Here is a 20,766-nt window from a genome sequence, read left to right on the forward strand (position 1 = left end):
AATATAAACACTAAGTTAAATATAAGTATTGAAAAATATAATGAAGAATATAATCATGTAGTTAACATACAATTCTTTTAAAACATAAAATTGCAATTACCTTTACGGTAAATAATATTAATAAATAAAGATTATCTACTGTTTATTCAGCTCGTGAATTGTTAAGAGAAATTGAATCCCTTTTAAAATGTGATTTCAACATTTAAAAAATAAATTTAAAAAAATATTTAATTGTCATAGTGGCAGTGCTCAATATAAAGGTACGCGTTATTTTATTTTCCAAGTGTAACGACAGATCAGTAATTAAACCTTCAATCATTGTTTGATCTCGTTATTTAACAATCTTTAGACTTCAATAACACAATGGTTTTATCGTTATTTATTTAAGCATGCAGTTTGTTGTTTTATATATAATTATATAATGTTTAACAAGCGATACTTCTAAATAGAGTGAATTGGTGTGTCTTTGGGAGTCATGTGGTGACTTGAAGTGTATTGTGGTGTGTAATAACGCATTGGGGATGTTAATTATAACATAAGATTGGACGCATGTACTCATTTGTAATTGCATTGCATATTTAAGATTAATTAGGTTGTTTTGATGTTTGTTTCTGGTGTCCTGTAGTGTCTCAGGTGTTTGTCAACAGACCACAGCCATAACTTACTTTCGATTTTGAAGAGAGCACACGTACATGTAATATGACTAATGTGAATTATTTCTAACACTTTGAGGATTTTCGGTTGAGCGGCTAAGTAATCGGTAAGATTGGATAGATTGGACGCATGTACTCATTTATAATTGCATTGCATATTTAAGATTAATTAGGTTGTTTTGATGTTTGTTTCTGGTTACCTGTAGTGTCTCAGGTGTTTGTCAACAGACCGCAGCCATAACTTTCTACTTTCGATTTTGAAGAGAGCACACGTACATGTAATATGACTAATGTTAATTATTACTAACACTTTGAGGATTTTCGGTTAAGCGGCCAAGTAATCGGTAATTATAATATGTTAACCATTATTGTTTTGTTTACAGTTAATGCTTTAAACAATGTTGCAATTTTTACACAGTTGCAAACCTTACACATGTTCAGACGTGTTTGGTTTCAATAACATATATAAACAGTTGAATAACGATTGTCATATTTTGAATAGGTAAATACGACACTCGAAGCATTATCAGCGCGCGTTCAATACAAATGTTTTATCTGTTAAGAGCACCAGCTATTTTACGTCACACACATTTCCGTGTTATATTACAATACCAGATTTTGCAATATGTTATTAGGCGGTCAACTTGGAAAGCAATAAGTTGGCAAAATAAGTTGATCAACAACAACATAGCAAGGTAAGATAGTTGTATTTGTCATTGGTTATATGTCTAAGTTATTTATCTGTTGTTATTAAATATCACAGTACATATTTTGGTGGCTATGTAGTGTACGACGGATATAATGCAATATGTATCTTTTTAAATATAACATGCGCGAGAAATCTAATAAAATGAACAGATATTGTTGTTTCAAATCTTTTTTACAACGTTGATTGATATTCCCGTTACAGGGACAATGCGGCTTATCAGGAACATTGGCCAAATACAGGTTGGTGATGTCATTGTCTACAAATATTGGGGGCTCTCTCACGAAGGCATCGTAGTTAAAATTACGCAGAAAAATGAACACGAAGGCTCTTTGGATGTTATACATTATGGAGCTGATTCGTTGTTCGAAAAAAGGACAATCACGGAGGAGAGCAAAGGTTTTAATCTAAGAATTCATAAAGTTTATGTCATGTTTTTCGAAAGCAGAGCACTTGAGTCGGACACAGTTGTAAAAAGAGCCCGAAGCAGGGTGGGCGAGAAACGCCATCATATGAGTCACAACAGATCACTCCATTTTGTGGAGTGGGCAAAAGTGGGGAAACATGTAGAATGGACACATCCGACGGCTTATGGAAAACTGCAACTACATTATGTATACGGCTGGTGTGATCTCGAGAAAGGCTCAATTGTAGAATTCACATATTATGGAATCAACCATCAAGGCATACTGACGGAATTTGACGAAGAACACAAAACTATAACTGTCATTCATTACGGATCTCACAGTTTATTCTCTACTCGAACGATAATGGAGGACACATTAGACATGGATCTGAAAACGCAATCTCTGAAGATGTATCAGTGCGTCGATGGCATGCGCCACAACGAGCCTTCCGAGGTTATACGGAAAGCAAAGACACGACTTGGCGAGCAGAAGTGGAGAGCAGGAAACAGGTCCTGGGACTTCTGTCTGAAATGTCTCTTTGTCGCAAAAACGGAAAGCGAAGACTCTTTAGACAATAATGCAAAATGCAAAGATTCAGTTGACAAAAATGCAGAACAAAAAGGCAAGTTACGATATGTAAAACTTCATCTGTTGGGCATTTATGAGTAAATTGATAAGGTTTCCGTTTTTGCTAAATAGAAAGACATAGTTATTAATATTGTACGTGCGATGACGAGGGGTTGAGTAATACTATGTCCTACTATTAAATAAACTCGAATATATACGATGACAATCAATTCTATATGGAAAATTAAATTAAAGTTAATCGATCCTGAAGGAGAGGTCTTAAAGCTGATACTAACTACAAGTGTCGTCACTAAATTACAAAAACATGGGTATAAATAAATAATATTTTTATTATTAAAGTATAAACTTTACAACCTGGTCGTTACTCAGATTAGATTGATAACTTTCAGATTTTATTCTAAAACTGTACATGATTTGAAATATTAACTTTAAATATATATTTTGATATTAAATAATTAAATAATATTTGTATTTTTCCATCAACTATTGATTTAAAAGTATTCCGTCAAAAATGTACATGTTGGTGTCAGATAAAAAAATCCTGACATTTAAACCACAAGTGTATCCGACATCCAGATTGTCATCCTATGAATTCAAGCATTTTTTTGATAAAATACCTTTGGCCGCGGCTGATTTTATTTTATCTGAAAAGGATCCGATAGTTTGACGTTCACTGAACAAAATGGCGTGCACATTCGGTTATGGTCGATTGCGATGAATAAAACGAAGAAACATTCACTGAAGAAAGTTAAATAATTAGAAAATATACTCGCGCTTTGATTGGGATAATACAAATACTTTAAAGAACTGAAACTGTAAATAAGAAGTATTCCTCTGAAAACATTTGTTTAATTTGAGCTTGATAATGGGCGTATTTTAAGCAAATGAAATGAACGGCATGCTTACCTTAATAACAACTTAAACTCAATACTTCTTACAATAAACATCTAACAATATTAACTTCCGTTTTCTTTTCTTACAGACGTGCCCGATGGTCGGGGTCTTGATAGGCAGAATTCGGATAAAAAAGTAAGCAAACTGAACTCAAGTTCAATTAGTTGTCATGTTATGAATAGTCGCCGACTTTTGTAATTATTTTTATAATCACTTTTTCCGTTATATCAAATCTGTCTTTCAAATGTATCACAACGATCTCCCCTTTCAACGTTTCATGTAAGCATGAATCCAGCATCATATGGTAGGAGCACTACGTAAATAACTATACGATCGGGATGAAAGTTTCGTTGTTAAAGAATGATTATTTACAAACATGATGCAGATTGTTAAGTGAAATTTAGTAATATCATGGACTCGTAAAGCACTGCAAATTTCAATCTGTCTCAACCACCGCGTTTACTGTTGTATTATATGAAACACAGGATGGTCAGTCATTTTCACAAATGTGCAAAATAGTAGCTTGTAAGTGATCTGACTTAACTCACCTTTATCAGATGGAAATAATGTGATATAATTACAAATTATCAAACTGGCATTCAGTGTTTCTGATGGCTAATGTTTAGGTCTAATATATGCTTATGCCATATTTATATCCTCACGCAACATTCAGTCCGTCCCTGAAAGGAATGCCAGGGTTATCAATAACCTGAAGTTGAAAGGAATCGACACAGATTTGGCTGAGAAAATCATCAATGAAATCATGGACTCCGGTCCCCGAGTCACATTTCAGGATATAGGTAAACTGGACCGCTATTCACAATGCCCCTAAGGGACATATTATTTAATGTGGAACCCAAGTATGAGTTTCTGATCAAATATTTCATTCTTTCTAAATTAAAAACAATAATCATTCAAAATTGTCAAAATAAATAAGTTTGAGTCAACCGCTAAAGTCATAAATGTTGCCTCTAGAGTTTTTCTTTCTAAGATTTAACCTGGTGTCCTAGTTTTTTTTAAAGAAATGATCTCACATTCTTAATATTTTTATGATAAACATGGTGACTTAGTTTCATTAAGATTCAATCATAAATTATGGAATTAAGAGTGGAAACATTTTTTTCTGATTTGACCTGCTAACCAAGTTTTTTTACGACGCAAGTGAGCCACTCCGTACAGATATTATGAAAATAAACCTTACCAAGTTTCATCAAGATCGAGTCATTATTTGCTTTCTTGTATGGTAAAACGTGTAAGCGGATGACCTTTCTTTTGGACGCATGTGAATTAGATGCAAACTCTTTCTAAATATTGTTTTGATAAACAGTCTGACAAAATCTCATCAAGATTGGATGCAAAATGTGTCCTCTGGAGAGATAAACTTAAAGTTGACGACAGACACCACACATCGCACATCGGACACCGCACGATGCCAGACGCTGGCCATATATTGATCACAATATCTTACGTTAAGCACTTCTTGCTCAGTTAAGCTACAAATGTTAAAATCTTCAGAAAGAAATGTTGTTTTTTTTTTCGATTGTAAATCATATAATATTGAGTCATGCCTTAAATGCAATTATACGAGATTCTCACAATTAAGCAAATCATTTAAAAATGTCTACGCAGTGGTGTCGCTTTCCACTTTGCCCCCTTTTAGCTGTACCCATCAAATTTATTCGAGCCTAGATCTTTCCATTTAATATGGTCGATTTAAAAAACATACTTTGTGTTTGAAATTTTATAAAAGATTCTATTCAAAAGCTCACAAAATACTTGTATACGTGTGTGTGTAGCTGGCCAGGACACTGCCAAGCAAGCCTTACAGGAGATCGTCGTACTACCAGCCTTGAGACCCGAGGTCTGTAAAACTCGCTACACATCACAACTTTGCAATCACCGTAACATTATTCAATAAAAAGTATTTGTAACACTTAGTTTACTTCAGAGGGGGTAATCACGTGATGATCTTAAGGAAGTCAAGATGGCGACGTCCGTGCCGAAGCAGGTATTTTTCACAGTTTTATACCCTTTATTACTTTTATTTAATTATTTGATGCCGCTCACTTTCCAGCCATTTCAGCAAGTAAGTGATTAGCGTTTATATCATAGTAATATATTCGCTCGATATCTCGACTTGACCCTCCGCATAATGTCTAAGCGGGAGCCTTTATCCATACATTTTGTGATCTTTGCTGGGTTTCACTTATTAAATTACTGTCCTGCATACAACACAGACATATTTGTATTTAAAATCCATATACGAGTATTCTTTTAATGTTTCTTTATGTGTTTTGTAAAAAATAGATGTGTACCAATCGTTTTTTTAAGTAGTAAGAACTTAAAAGGTTTTACGATCTAAATGGGTCCCGCTTTTGAGATGATCACAAAGGGATCCCGTTTTTAGCCGAAAAAAACGTTAGCTCGTTGAATGCTTTTCTGGTGTAAAATTAAACATGATAGAAGTATTTTGACTATATACATGTTAACAAGGACGAAACTAGAAGCTCTTATCAACCAAAACCAAACATAACGTTTGAATGCCGCTCCCATTCTTTTCAAAATTACGCATGCTTTTCAGCTTTTTTATCCTTTTTACAGGAAAACCTGTGGCCGATCAAATTATTTCCACAGAAATCATAACTGCATGGGATGTAAGTATAAATAAGTTACAATTATTCTTGTCTGTAATTTATTAATCACCGTTACAAATTCACGCTTTATTTTACACAAAATCACTTTATTCTATGCATGCATTATATTTTCATATAAATTTCATTATTCGATGTTTCCTTATAAACATTTTACTTAATTAATAATCAGTAACCTACACACAATTCCAATTAATGAGGCCTAAATAACTGATACGATTTATTGAGTTCTTCAGAATGTCATTTAATGACTGAACATTTAAAAGGTAATACTTATACGTTCGTGATGAACAGTCTTAGTCTATAACTTTTACGAAAAGCTCTTGGTACGAATAGATTTTACACGGATCAGTATTTTTACAAGCGGGTATACTGCAGTGGCTTCATTAGGAAGAGCATAAACAAAGTATGATATATATTAATGTCGCCATAAGCGATAGTCAATTTACAAATAAATGCTTTTTAGTCATGCATACATTACAACAAAACGATCTGTGGTTAGTTTATTCAAATTAAAGCATTACATTGACATGATTTATAATATCTTTGGCCTTATACGTTGTTTTTCCATGATAGCTGTCACCTTGTTGCTTGACCGGTAAAATTACGCATTGTTGTGAAAAAATAATGCAATTAAATATACGAGTTTATTGCGACAAAACGTATCTGTGTTACACAAATACTATCAACATGTCCCTGGACGAGATGAAGGAGTAGTTGTTTAACTGATTGAAGATCAACATTTTAATTATTTCAGACGATGGCAATGAAGAATGGTCATGTTCAAAAGTATAGGTTCTGACATCAAGACCAAGCCAAACAAGATTCATCATCCACTGCGAGGATGCCTGGAGAAGACACTATCTTATATCATCGTAAACACTTATTTATCAAATCTCCTTCAAAAATGAAAATTCAAATCTGAAAAGAACTTTGTTTTCACCTTGCAAGAAAGAAATACAAGATTATACGACAAAATAAAAGTAACAGTTTATGCATGCTGTAACGAGTTTGAAGACTTCAAATACTTAAAATACGACAGATTATCCAGAAACGAAGGCGATGTTGGAACTTCAGAAATGCAGTTTCTATGTGTAACAGAAGACCACATGTCAAATGAAGAAAATAATGGTACTGAATCAAGACAACTTAATCAAAGGGCATGAGAACATTCTATTACACTTTTTTGAACTTGATGAAATCGATAATATACATGTATATACAATAAATTATCTTGCTATCAGCCTGTGTAAGTTATATATTAAGAAAATATTATGTTTTGTTACTTTAATTCGTTTCTTCATTCACAACATATTATTAAATATTTAAAACAACAAGCTATATCATGGGTTGTATTTCAGATACATTTAACACCGATCAGAAAAAAAATCATTAAATACTGACAAGAGGTTTAAAAACATTCGACACGACTTCAAAGACAATATTTGAGTATTGTTGGTTGTCAATTTTGTTATATAACAGTAAATCCCAGTTTCAAATCACGTAAATCAATATATAAATGAGATTAACTTTAAATCCCAACTTTAAATCACATAAAGCAATGTATAAGAGATCAACAATACTCACAATTTTCAATAAATTAAACAATATATAAGAGCTTCATAATTAAGAAGCAGTCAACATCAATTAGGACAGAGGCATATACATAGTTTTGACAGTACGCGCATATATGTTAGCGCTTTAATGTTGTTGTTTTTGCCTATTAAGATATGTGTAGATGCTTTACCGCATTGGTATGCGCTGCACGACCCTCGAACCCACTATCCATGGCATCCTGGAGGCAATGTTTCGACGTGAACTTTGAGCAACACGTGTCACACATACAGTTTTATGGATTCGACTTGTGCACAACCTCCACGTGTTATGTTACCTGTCGGCGTGTCGCAAACAGTTTCCCACTCTGGAAACATGCCTAGCGGACCGCCTCTCCGTGAATATGATTTCTTAAAAACCAAAAAGAATGTAAGATGTAACGAGTTAGCAGGTGTCAGATTTTCAACCACTCGAGCTTATTTAGCTTGTGCGCTAGCTGTATACATTTGTGAGAACGTATGCCTATAAACCACCCACTGTCTGAAAGATGAATATAATGCTCACAAGGTTATAGACTTTAAACAACGAAAAAAAAAACATCTCCAATATTCATCATACAACATATTCACAAATAATAATAGTAATAGAGTTGGTAGCAACTTGTCTAATATATAACACGTTAACAAGACACCAACACATCGAAATCTTTTTGACATGATTGCTAGCAATATATGTTCATTTTTAGTTTGTCCTTGTCAAAAACATCTTCCCGCAACACCGGTATGGGGCTTGTCCTTTGTGTTACAAGACGCCTGAGGCCATTTCTTGACTGGAACTTTCGGCCACACTCAGTCCAAAGACGCGTCGTGTTTGAGTTCGATTCCATATTCGCCTGGAAAGTTCGGTTTCATATTTGAAAACATACTCATTATTTACAACATTTACGTGTTTACATTCTAACATTACCTGAAATATGTGTAGCAAAACATAGAAAAATAAATCAACTACTAAGCGTGACATTTAAATTTTGCCATACTATACGTATTGTATTAATGCCTAAATACCAACCAATTTTTACACACACGCACAAGCATATATATTTGGTACCTGTGTGAATACCCTGACTTACATGAGCCCAACAAAGATAAATATCAAATAAGAAATTCAGTTTTTACTACAAACGAGACCACTTTTTGATCATTTCAAATCTGAAACGCATTTAGATCATGTACAATTCTGGTTAATGAAACTTTATATAACAGGCTTTAGACGTCCACTCCAAACCAGACCTCTATATCAACATAATAAGAATACTCGTATACGGATTTTAAATATAAATATGTATCTTTTGTATGCAAGAGAGTAATTCAATAAGTGAAGCCCAGCAAATATTGCAAATTACATGGCAAAAGGCTCCCGCTAAGAAATTTTGCGGAGGGTAAAGTCGAGATATAGAGCGAATATTACTACGAAATAAAACGCTATTCACTTTCTGGCTTCTATTGCTGGATAGTGGGCGGCATCAAATAATACAAAAAAGTAATAAAGAGTATAAAACGGCGAAAATTGCCTGTTTCGGCACGGACGTCGTCATCTTGACATCCTTTAGATCATCACGTGATTACCCCCTCTGCAACTTTAGGACTCATAATATGTGTTGTCTGTTTGTTATGTATTGTAGGCTATGTATATAGAGAATAATAGGTAAGTGTTAATTATAGATCAGGTTTATCATGCGAGGCTTAGAAAACAAAAAGCACGAGCCTTGGCGAGTGCTCTTTCGTTTTCGTGCCGAGCATGAGAAACCTGGTCTATAATCAACACTAATCTATTATTCTATTTATCCCACTTTTTATTCAGTAAATCATTTAAATGAAACAAAATGAGGTTTATAATTTCGCTGGATTAATGACGTGATTTTGTCGAACAAATGACGTCATTTTGTGCCGTGGTTTATAGCAGAAATTTAATCAACGGGGCTTTAATCAACCGAATTCAGTGTAAAAGTGGGATAAAAATTTACTTATAGATACCGAATGCTATGGCGTTGTGCAAATATCTCTCAACTCTTTAATTTCTGGTAGTTTAACAATGTTATATTCCGGCTTCATCGCATGGGACTATAGGTTTACCATCCATACATCATATTATTTAGTCATTCCGTGAAGATCATGTACGCATCCTGAGAGATGTCAATTTTCATGTCGCTAAAACGTAAAATAAAAAATTCACAAACAGCTACAATAACATGACATATTATCATAAAACTCGGTATACATATACATCTATAGGATTTCCAATAGTCAAATGTCAGGTTACTGCTACTTCCAGTAGAAAACAAACTTTATATTGTGCTAACTTAACAACTTGATTCTATTTGTTTGTCAATCCTTACATCTGTTCACCTATCCGTAACTCCCTTTGAAAACAGAATTTATTGACATGCACATATAGTATGATTATTAAACTTGTTATTAATATTAAAAGTGATGAGAGATGTATGAATACTTTTTCGTTTCTGTACAGGTCAAAATGTCAGGCGACTGTTAATCAAAACAGACTTAAACAAAAAATTCAGTTTTCTAAAGGTACATGCGATATTTAAAAAAAAACGTGGAACACACATGAATGATACATAACACACTTAACCTTGTTTCCGATAGGCAACTTGTCGAGCGAATGTTAAAAAAAACAAATGTTCATATTGCTGTGCATAATATTCTGATATCAATATTAAATATTACAAGTTAATAAATAAAGAGCAATATGAATGTAATGTACATTTAAATTGATATGTGTTTCCAACCCGACCGGCTGTGGGTTTCAGTATACATGCAATACTGTAAATTCCTGATTTAAAATGTTAAGATGTTTAAGATGTTTGTGACTCATCTAACAGTAGCTTTAAAGTCCCCGGTCATAGCTATATATATGGGTAGAATCGTAAGAAAAAGTGTTTTTATTGAGGATATCACTGAAAATCCGGTTGAAATCGGTTGAAATCGGTTGAAAACAAACAATATAGCGATTTTTATTTTAGGGTCGAGTACGGTAAAGTACGAAAACGACCTAATTAAAATTCATGATTCGACACGTTAATTCAAACCTAAACAAACCAAATTGCGGATACGGGGGAATTTAGCGGAGAGAAGGTAAGAACAAATGCAAATACATCTGTTACAGACGGAAACTGAGTTGCAAGGCTACGTTTTTGCTTAATCTTTTTATTTATCTTCCATATGCTAATAATGTTTAGCGAAAGCTAAATATAGATATAATTTGCATAACTCGCGACGCTGCAATGATTTTCGTCTATTGCATGTTTTTATGATCATTTATATATTATTTTATCGATTCAAAACCGATTTTGACCAGGTTTTTGATGTCAACCTCGATACAAATATATTTCAATGAATTTATGTAAAGTTTATTTCTCGTTATACGATTCATATGCAAAACAACGATTTATTCCGTGAAGAATTTAATAAAACAAACACAAGTTGGTAATCACATTAAACAGAATGACTTCAGAAAAATAAAAAAAAACTTCATTAAATTTCGATGTATGTCGCTGATTTCCAGTTGTTCAAAGGCTTAAGAGCCCCTGCCCGGGGGATGTTGTTATTTGGTCCCCCAGGGAACGGTAAAACTATGCTGGCAAAAGCTGTGGCAAACGAGTCAAGGGCTACGTTCTTCAATATTAGTGCCTCAAGTTTGACTTCCAAGTGGGTAAGCACCACAACTTGCTTATAATATTATGTGCGTTTGTTTCGGGTAAGGTTACAAAGTTATCATCCCTGAAAAAGGAGACAAGTAATATTTTAATGAGCGCTTGCACTATGTGGCATTATTTTCGGATAAACACAATTTCGGATGAAAACTGCGCTGGTGGGTGTATCTGTGTGTGTATGTTTGTGTACCCCAGATGAACATAAGTTTACACATGTGCAGCTATGTTGACCTCATGTGTTTTGTATATTTGCTTAATATTTACCTGTGTTTATCTCTTGTGCAGGGGTCGGCCATGAAAGCACGGAGAAATTCATTTCGCGTTACTTTTCAAAATTGTCCATTAACATACCATACCTGTAAAGCAATAGCCATTTAAGTCCAGGAAACATAAATTATTTATTCTCATGATTTCGAAATCTAATTAAGTCGATGCAGTAAATTGTCTGACACCCCTATCCTTCAGTTATTAACTTATCTATAAGAGCTTTGTGGCGGTGAAGTACCATTGATTAATGTCCTTTTAAATGACCAAATGAAGATGGTGTAACACACATTTGGGCGAGCGTGCGTGCGTGCGTGTGTGATGGGGTGGTTGTGGACCAATGTTTACACCATGAGATTTACACCAAATGTTTACCTATCTTTACCTCATGTTTACTACGAGTGAATTTATGTTCACCCCATATGCGTTCATGTGCTACTATCAACTTAGAAATAGAGAATCACATGTCAACAAACGTTAAATATTTCCATCTTTATTTTGTCCTTTTGGCTTTTGTGTATATATGACAAGATGGTAAAAAATAAATGCTATTATATCATTTTCCTGTATTATTATTTTGCCGCAGTACACTTCTGATTTTTTGCAAAAATGACCAATGAAAGTACGACAATAAAAAAATATCATTTGATCACAATAACTATAAAATAAACAGTTTATAACGCTGTCATTTAACCATATTTCAGATTAAAAAAGGTTTCATTGAAAATAAATAAATATAACCTATATAATAAAATGATGTACAGAAAAGCACTCACTATCGCCAATAAAGGATCACTGTTTACAACATTATCTCCCCTGTCAGATCAACAGTTGAAGCATCTTTTCACAAATTTGTAAAATTGTACATTTATCCAAGGGACACCCTATGCAACAATTGTTTTTGATTTGATTATACTTTTTCATGAAATACACGATAGTGACTCTCTATTGGTGTGACCCCCTATTGGCGAGTTGACTGTACCCCCGAGTTTTATGTGTAACCGATGAAAACGTTTATTTACACCATGTGTAATTATTTTTAACCTGCTATGTTTTGTATGTTTGTAAGCATGGTGAAGGAGAGAGGCTCGTGAGAACCATGTTTGCTGTCGCCAAGGATCTGCAACCCTCAGTCATCTTCATTGGTATGTCAGGGAAACACAGGCAGCTGAGCCAGCTTTCAAAACATGGTTTTAGTACAATGTATGAAGGCGATTTATTAGTAAGCCTTTATTCGACTACATTATGTTTGCAAGTCTAGTAGAAATGTATTCATAAACTATTAAATGTTAATTTAACTAGTCATGCTGATGAAAGCATATTCTAATGGACATAATACAAAATTACTATGATTCACTGCATTGTAAAGTTGTTCAGATTAAAAAAAAAATGCAAAAATAAGACTGTGTATTTCATTGAAGTAAATTATACAACTGAATAAGGCTATGTTTTACTGATGTAAGTTATGTTTTCTTGAAGATGAGGTTGACTCCATCCTGTGTCAGCGTCAGCAGGGGGAGCATGAAGCCAGCAGACGACTCAAAACTGAGTTCCTACTGCAGTTTGATGGGGTTAGTACTTTGATACAGAAATATTTTAATATTGACGCTTATACTGTTTTATCATGAATATGCATTTGCATGCTTGCTACTTAAGTATAATCGAAACTGTTTGAATATTCAGGCGTGTGCATGCTTTTTACTTTACCTGTATTGAAATGTTGGTCCCATGCTCATGGCTTATGTTGCAAAATACAGTTTTCCACTTCTTCGCCTTTCAGGGTCGGGCATCTAAATTGATCCGTTGTTAGCCAAACGAGAACCTCAATGCATTAAAACAAAGTACTTTTCAAAATAATCATTCATGAAGCTTCTTTAAATGTAGTGAAAACAGATTTTATACCAGCTCCTGTATAACATTTATAATTGCTTGTTTGAAGAGTTTGATGCTAAAGTATTTTCGCCTCCGAGCCCATTTCAGCCATATTCAACACCGCACTGCTTGTCCGAACACTCATAGAATTTAAAAAAAACTTAACTTTTACAGAGCTATTGATAATATTCTTCAAGAAGAAAGAACGCACGCCTTTTAAAATTGTCTACAAAAAATGGCGACCAGAGCTAGGAACATATCTGTTTTCAAATTGTGTGAATCTGACTGGTATACCGGTAAACATTCAAGTTACCATTTGCAACATTTCTCGAATTTTCTCAAAATTCCATTCAACAAATAACCAAGACGCAAGTGATACATTTATTATTAAACTCTCAAAATGGTGCTTACTGGCACAACATGCATTGCCTGTAATTTCGCTCCATTTTAAAGTATTGGTCCCGTGCTTTTAGTGTTCTTTCCCCTCGTATTGAATGGTAACTGTCCTGCATACAGTGTACTGCAACCCATATTGACAAATTGGGCGCCTGCTTAGAGTGAACTTTAATCCCATACTGAAGTGGTGTTATGTACCTTCACACTCAAAATCGTAACTATCAATGCATTTCAATACTTAATGACATTAACTATTTATATCATTTGCATCAATCAAAAGGATTGGTAGCATGTTCATCTTTTTTCTAGCATCTGTGATAAACGACTTAATAGGTCAAAATTGACAGTAACAAATATTGGAATGTAAAAGCTTTTGATAGTGAAATTCAACAAATGTATTTAAATGCGCATATATTAGGTGTAAACTATGTACGGTTTGGAGTGGGATCAACTCGACCCTCATACAACTATTTACGAGAAAAATATATTGAACAGACAAAACATAGACACTCTTTTTACTCTTATTAAAGTGTTGGTTCCCTGTGGACTGTGCACTTTCTATCCGTATTAAAGTGTTGGTTCCCTGTTAACTGTACTTTCTTCCTATATTAAAGTGTTGGTTCCCTGTTAACTGTGTACTTTCCACCCATATTAAAGGGTTGGTTCCCTGTGTGCGGTGTACTTTCATCCAATATTTTTGTTGAGTCTCATTTTTACAGGTTGCAGATTCCTCCGAGGACCGAGTTCTTATCATGGTGGCCACCAACAGACCTTGGGAGCTTGATGATGCGGTGCTCAGGTTGGAGCTACATTAGCTTACCCTTACCATTGAAATTTTGCGCATATTTTGTGTTGGTTTTAAAGACAATACTATTTATACATTTGGTCTCAAACATTTATTTTCCACTATGATTCAAGAGTAATGTGTACTCTCTTCAAATTTAAGGGTTATGTTTGACCCAAACTCAATGCTTGAATGAATTTATTTGAGAACAATGGATACAGTTTTAATAGGCTGTATTCTTTCCATTCAGGCGTTTCAGCAAGCGTGTATATGTGAGCATGCCTAATGAAAAGACGAGGCTCAGTCTTCTGAGTCATCTCTTGGACAAACACAATAACCCGCTTTCAGACAGAGAACTCGAACAGCTGGTTAAGTAGGTCAAATCAACATGTACTATCTTGCTCAATGGTCGCAAAACGTTTTATTCGTATTAAAATCAAATTTACTTTACGAATCAGTTGATTTTAAAAAACATTAATGCCAAATTTGGTTTTACTGAAAATTGATTTTCGACATTACTTATATTTCTCCTAAAGATTCCATAAATCATTTTAAGTTTGCTGATACTTAAAATAACAGTTGTTTATACATACATACATTAAAAAGGAATATATGTTTATATGTATTGACTAATATTGTTTGAATGTTGCATTTATATAACATGCAGTATAAATCTTAGATGCATAAGTTTTCCTGAGATTTGACTTTCTTAATGCGCAACCATTAAGCGTAGCAGAAATTCGTGACATTTTGGAGTCATCAATCTAAGAACATCATACAATACTGAATGAGTGGTTCCACCTTATGGTATCAGCTTAAAACCCTAAAGGTTTAGAAACCAAAATCAGCATACATGTTATAAAAAATACTTAACAGTATCTTTTTCTTATTTTTATTAATCTATAACTTTTGTCCGACACATGGTTCTGTTGTATGTTTCTCAGACTTACCAATGGGTACTCTGGCAGTGATCTAAACAGTCTTGCCAAGGATGCAGCCCTCGGCCCTATAAGAGGTAGATACACCAAGAAAGCTTCCAATTAAACAATTCCATTTTAAAACACTCAATTAAGTAGACCTCTGAAAAATAAAACACTCAAGATAATTGATTACCAAAAATTAACAACGCTCTATTAACGGGACTTATACATGTTGAATCTGCCACTAATAGACAACTGCAAGGTACCACAATCTAAAAAATTACTACGTCACTTGATGGCAAATTGCACATTGAAGATTCAAGTCACCATTATAATATGTGTACAGACGAAAGTTGTGTATTTGTTCTTGAACGTTTCAAGCCTTGAGTCGTTCGTGGGGGCGATTGCAGACTTTTATCCATCTCTTACTCGTAACGAGATCACGTTTTGGCTTTGTACATTTTGATCATTCACCTCTTTCACCTAATCTATCTGGATAATGATATTCCGCGTTACAAAACCACATTTGTAATGTTCAAATAATGTTAATTTATGTTGTGTTTTATTTGTGGAAATCTGATCGATTGATCGATAAATAGATGAGAATGTGATAAGTGACCAGATGAAAATTATAACATCCCCCTAATGCCTCTGTTTCATAACTATCGCTCGATTTCAGTCAGAAAGTAAATATTTGAATCGCAATTTATAAACACTTCATCCAAATATTCCTTTCCCTACATTGAATCTTCTAATCAATACGGAAACGGCATTCGTTATGACTTAACCATTTATAATTGAGCTGATGCAGTACACACATTTATTATTAATAATGAGCGATCGGATATCTGCGTATCTACACAATGTCTCTTAGTCGTATTTTCTTTTGCATAAAATACGTCTTTCGAAATTTCTTTCTTTTTCTTTTACGTCTTCCTTCTTTTATTACCGCTAAACCTTTTAAATAAAAAACAAACATTACATTTACTTGTTGAATGAAACTCTATAATCGACGTTTTTGTTTTTGCTGTGCTTAAGGTTCTATTTTATTTATGTTCGTCTGACAACATGCAACCAAATGTATACTGTGGAAGAAGAACAATCAAATATACCAAACAATAAAACTCATTGTCTTGACTTATTTCATAATAATCCCATTCTATACGTAAATGTGTATCGATTTCAATATGTTACAATAGGTGTTAGTTTAAGATAAATAAGTTTTCACTGTTAATATTCAATTATTTCATGCTGCCACCATGTGCTTGTGAAATATTGATATATTGTAATGTTAAATATGGCATATATTTCTGCTTCAATTACTTGCCCTGATAAAATGTAGTTAATAAATTATTATGTCTTTGGTATATGTATCCACTGACTTCACTGCAGACTTGTCCTCTGACGAGGTCCAGGAAGTGTCACTAAGGGGTGTGCGGCCCATCAGTTTGGATGACTTCCGCGCCTCCCTACAGAAGATTCGCCGTAGCGTGCAGGAGAATACGCTCAATAGGTATCTCGAGTGGAACAACGACTTTGGAGACATTAGCATGTGAGCCAATCAATGGGAGCTATTGGATTGATATGTGACACCAGGGCCTCAAGAAATAAGTAAAAATACACTAAAGCAGCGATACTACAGGCCGTTGTTTATTCGTTAGAATTTTTTTTTGGACACAGTCCGAATCAAAACACATGTATGTATTTGTTGTTTTTTCCTTAGACAAACACAGGTCTGATTGTATCACGTAAAGCTCTCTTAACATCAGATGCACTTTTTATTAACTACAATTATATTTTTCATTTCTGAACTAGATGTAAAAATCAACGCTTCTGATAAGACTGCTATATTGTGCAAAGAAATTTGCATTATCATATTATTCTTTTTTATGCAGTGTTATTATGTTCCCTAATGATATTTCTTAATTATAATGTATTGTTCTTATAATGGTTGGGAATTATTCAATTTATAACCTTAAAACATGTTCGTTGTCTGAAAAATATGTGAAACTCATAATTTTATAAAGTTATTTAAACACATTTTATATTGAAACGCTTACATGGATAACTTGGAATTATCTTTAAATTATTCACGAGCAAATAGCAATACTTTTGTAAAACATTATGTGCAAGCAACTTTGTAACTACTTTTTTTCTAAAAAAAAGTACGAAATGTTTATTGTAAAACTATGTGTGGTTATTGTTTATTGTGTTTGCGCAAAATGGTATTCTTTCATGTTAATGGTTTACATTCCATGGTGTTAACGTAAATGTTTTTTTCATTGTAGTTCTTTTTTTAAATCTACATGTATTTTAAATATGTAGAGAAAATGTTTAGACATGTGTGTTGTATCTCATTTGTGTCCATTTTTGAAACTAAGTAAGTTGAGTAGTAAGTGAATTTCAAAAAATATATAATTGTGCTTGAACTGTAATAATATTGTATGTAAAACCTGTTGGAATATAAAACATCATTGCTTTTATTCACACTATATTTAATTATAGTATTAACCAAATAAAATCTCTCTTTAGATGATCTTTTAACATCTTTTAACATAATAATATGCATTGTCTTGTTGATTTGCAGAAATGGCATTCAAGTTAAACACTAAAGAATAAAAATAATACTGAAGCTATTAATCATATTAATCAGAATGTATTAAACAACTTATTTGAACATTAATTGGAAATATCACTTGATACTGGAGCCTGAAGGATGATTATTACACAATAACAATTGCGTTTTGAACATGTTCAAAATGATACAAGTGTAAAACACCGACTAATTGAAAATAGGAAATTAGGCAATAATAGATGTCAACATAGAATTCGCTGATAAGTTACATAAATAGTATTAAATTTGCCAGTTCAATGATAATAATTGATAAAATACTTAGATAACTATCGAAGTAGACAAACAATTCACTGATTATCAACATAAGTTGTATCAATGTTTCTTTATTTTCCTATGATAATAAGTGTCAAAAGCGGACGAAAATTGCTAAACCGCCATTGTGTATTGCTTATATTTTAACCAATTCTCGAATTTTGTGTTTTGCATTCTAATTTCGTCATCTTTAAATATTCCCGCTTGATTTAGAATTATGTCATTTGAAAAGATACTATTTAATCGGCTTTTTCTTCATTGAGTAATGTGCCTTTACTTTAAGCATCTTTTTGGTTTTTGTTAGTACAGTGATTAGATACTTAATAGTTTAATCAGCAGCTATGACTTGAATCTAACAAACAGCCTGTAAAAATATTAAACAAAATAGCAATGCCCCATTTGATGACGTGTTTTCTCTGTCCGTTTCATCTTGTAATCCAATTAAATTATACATTAAGCAAATGTTTAAACATGATTGATAACTATGTATATGTACATAGTTTCATTGAAATACGCCTCAATATAATTTATTGTTTGGCAACTCAAATATGTTCCTTTTAGACATTTGGGATAGTTATTATTGGGAAGAAACAGTTTTTCCACTAGGTCAGTCCTAAGATTTATAATTTCGTTCAAAATCTATTAGGTATGTTGTGTAATTGAGGCAATCTGAATCTATGTTTTATCCGGGAGGTTTGTAGTTGGATTTAGAAGGTCATATTTACGTAGCATGTGATCAGATTCATAAGGACAAAAATGTCGTATGCTACCGAGACTTCTGGATAACCAGTCAGTCATGCAGACGGTTTTCTTTGATAGAAAGATGAACTTTATTGTAACATTTGGTGATTATTGTTCAAAAGCCAGTGTTTTTAAATTTGCTGATCAGCTGAATCAACAAGAACCCAATGGATGAACACTGAAATGATTTGTTTGTTATGACTAACCGCAGAACAAAATTGTTTCGAAAGTCTATTTCGTATGTGTTTGTTTTATATACTTCTATGATTACATGATATTTCTGATGACAAACAATAAAAACTGATCTGTTGACTTATGTAGACGTTGGCAATGAAAGCTCGTCTATGGCCAATTCAAGAAATGCAGTTGCCAGCTTCTGGCATGGGTATGTGCAGTTAGTATTGGTACAGAAGCGAACCCAGGAAAGTGTGAGTTGGTAAACTTGCCGCATTTATACGACTAAGAAACTGTTAAAAACGGCAAAACAACAGCAAACTGAAACTAAATATATACGTCAATGTTGTTGTAAAAGTAATCTTTCCATAAAAGTAATCGAAAATATATGCCAGAGATGAAAATGCATAAAAAGCAGATAAATATACCGGTTAACAAGAGCTGTCCAAAGACAGCGCGCTCGAACATTCCTTCGCTTTGATAGTGTACTGTACATATTCTGTCAGTCACATGTTATTATAACCACAGAGATATATTTGAAGTTGATATTTATACTGTTAGAGTATATGTTAACTTATATAGGGATAATACACGTTTTCGAGGGCATGATAATCTGCGGGCGCTCTCAAAATCCGTTTCTGCCCGAGTGCTGCTTACAGATGATCATGTCAGAGAAAGTGTGTATTTTCGCTATTATTGAATAAACAATTCACACATACCAAAATAAATTAAAATAACATTGAATAACATTGAAAACAATATGTCTTATTCATTCCACATCGACAAAATAATTCGATTATTTCATATGACGTCATACAGTTGAAGGTTGTGTTTTACATATGCTTCACTCGGTCATCAACATAAGTGACGAGGCAATTTTCGATTTAAAATGTGTTTAAACAGTGGATTAATGCAAATTTGAAATTCAGCCGCGGAAAGTAAGAAATAATGATTTTTTTTTGGAATTTACTGGTCGTGGCGGATAAATATATCGTCAGAATAAGTCTTTGTTTTATAAATGTTTCTTTCGACAGTTTCGTACAGGTCTATCTTATTTCGTTCGAACTAAATTTTCTAAAAATTAATACTTCCAACATATTGTCACTGAAGTATTTCAAGCATACAGCAGGAACATTGAAGGGACATTAACACTTACATTTACAGCATAGTCTTTTGAAAGTGTTGAGTAAATAACCTTAACTTCATTGAGGTTGCCAATAAAATGAAGCTAGCTGTTGTCAAGAGAGTTCAGATGATATCATTTGAAAAGTGGATTAAAATATTAATTGCCTTTATCCCTGCATGCATAGGGAACCTGATGCTAATTCAGTTCCCGATATATGCTTTGGAGATATTAAGAAAATTCATGATAAAGTCATTGAATCCAGCCATTACTAAGGGAAGTTACTGCACGTGGACCAGTTTATGGATATGAAAAACACATAACAGGGCTTGAACGCCACGTGAATCGCCTTGTTAATACACGATTTCTCCCGTTCAAGCCCTCCTTTTGCCAAGTTTCTAGACCCGGCCAGAGGGCATTAT

The 20,766-nt window shown here is 33.5% G+C and overlaps 2 protein-coding genes across 4 annotated transcripts in view; one reads left to right on the top strand and one right to left on the bottom strand.

Moving 5' to 3' along the window:
• LOC127867835 (spastin-like) overlaps positions 1-20,766 on the bottom strand; it is a 71,304-nt gene that overhangs the window by 33,711 nt on the left and 16,827 nt on the right. The gene's annotated exons all lie outside the window — the stretch shown is intronic.
• LOC127867832 (spastin-like) lies at positions 486-19,359 on the top strand. 3 transcript variants are annotated; one of them, XM_052409322.1, is made up of 13 exons: positions 486-760; positions 1,156-1,348; positions 1,564-2,388; positions 3,337-3,383; positions 3,922-4,048; positions 5,045-5,109; positions 11,036-11,182; positions 12,517-12,592; positions 12,927-13,018; positions 14,435-14,514; positions 14,750-14,872; positions 15,444-15,514; positions 16,812-19,359. In XM_052409322.1, the coding sequence occupies exons 3-13, from the start codon at positions 1,569-1,571 to the stop codon at positions 16,973-16,975; spliced, it is 1,812 nt and encodes a 603-aa protein (XP_052265282.1). In that variant the 5' UTR covers positions 486-760; positions 1,156-1,348; positions 1,564-1,568; the 3' UTR covers positions 16,976-19,359. The 3 variants fall into 3 exon arrangements, with proteins under 3 accessions (XP_052265282.1, XP_052265279.1, XP_052265280.1); XM_052409319.1 differs by having other exon boundaries at positions 1,289-1,348; XM_052409320.1 differs by lacking the exon at positions 486-760 and adding an exon at positions 808-997 and having other exon boundaries at positions 1,289-1,348.

Source organism: Dreissena polymorpha, chromosome 2, assembly GCF_020536995.1.
Source record: "Dreissena polymorpha isolate Duluth1 chromosome 2, UMN_Dpol_1.0, whole genome shotgun sequence".
Classification (NCBI taxonomy): domain Eukaryota; kingdom Metazoa; phylum Mollusca; class Bivalvia; order Myida; family Dreissenidae; genus Dreissena; species Dreissena polymorpha.

Excerpts from the sequence above, each read along its gene's own strand:
- LOC127867832 (XM_052409322.1), top strand. The coding sequence starts at position 1,569 with ATGCGGCTTATCAGGAACATTGGCCAAATACAGGTTGGTGATGTCATT. Across the intron at positions 2,389-3,336 it reads CAAAAATGCAGAACAAAAAG|ACGTGCCCGATGGTCGGGGT; the intron begins GCAAGTTACGAT and ends CTTTTCTTACAG. Across the intron at positions 15,515-16,811 it reads AGCCCTCGGCCCTATAAGAG|ACTTGTCCTCTGACGAGGTC; the intron begins GTAGATACACCA and ends ACTTCACTGCAG.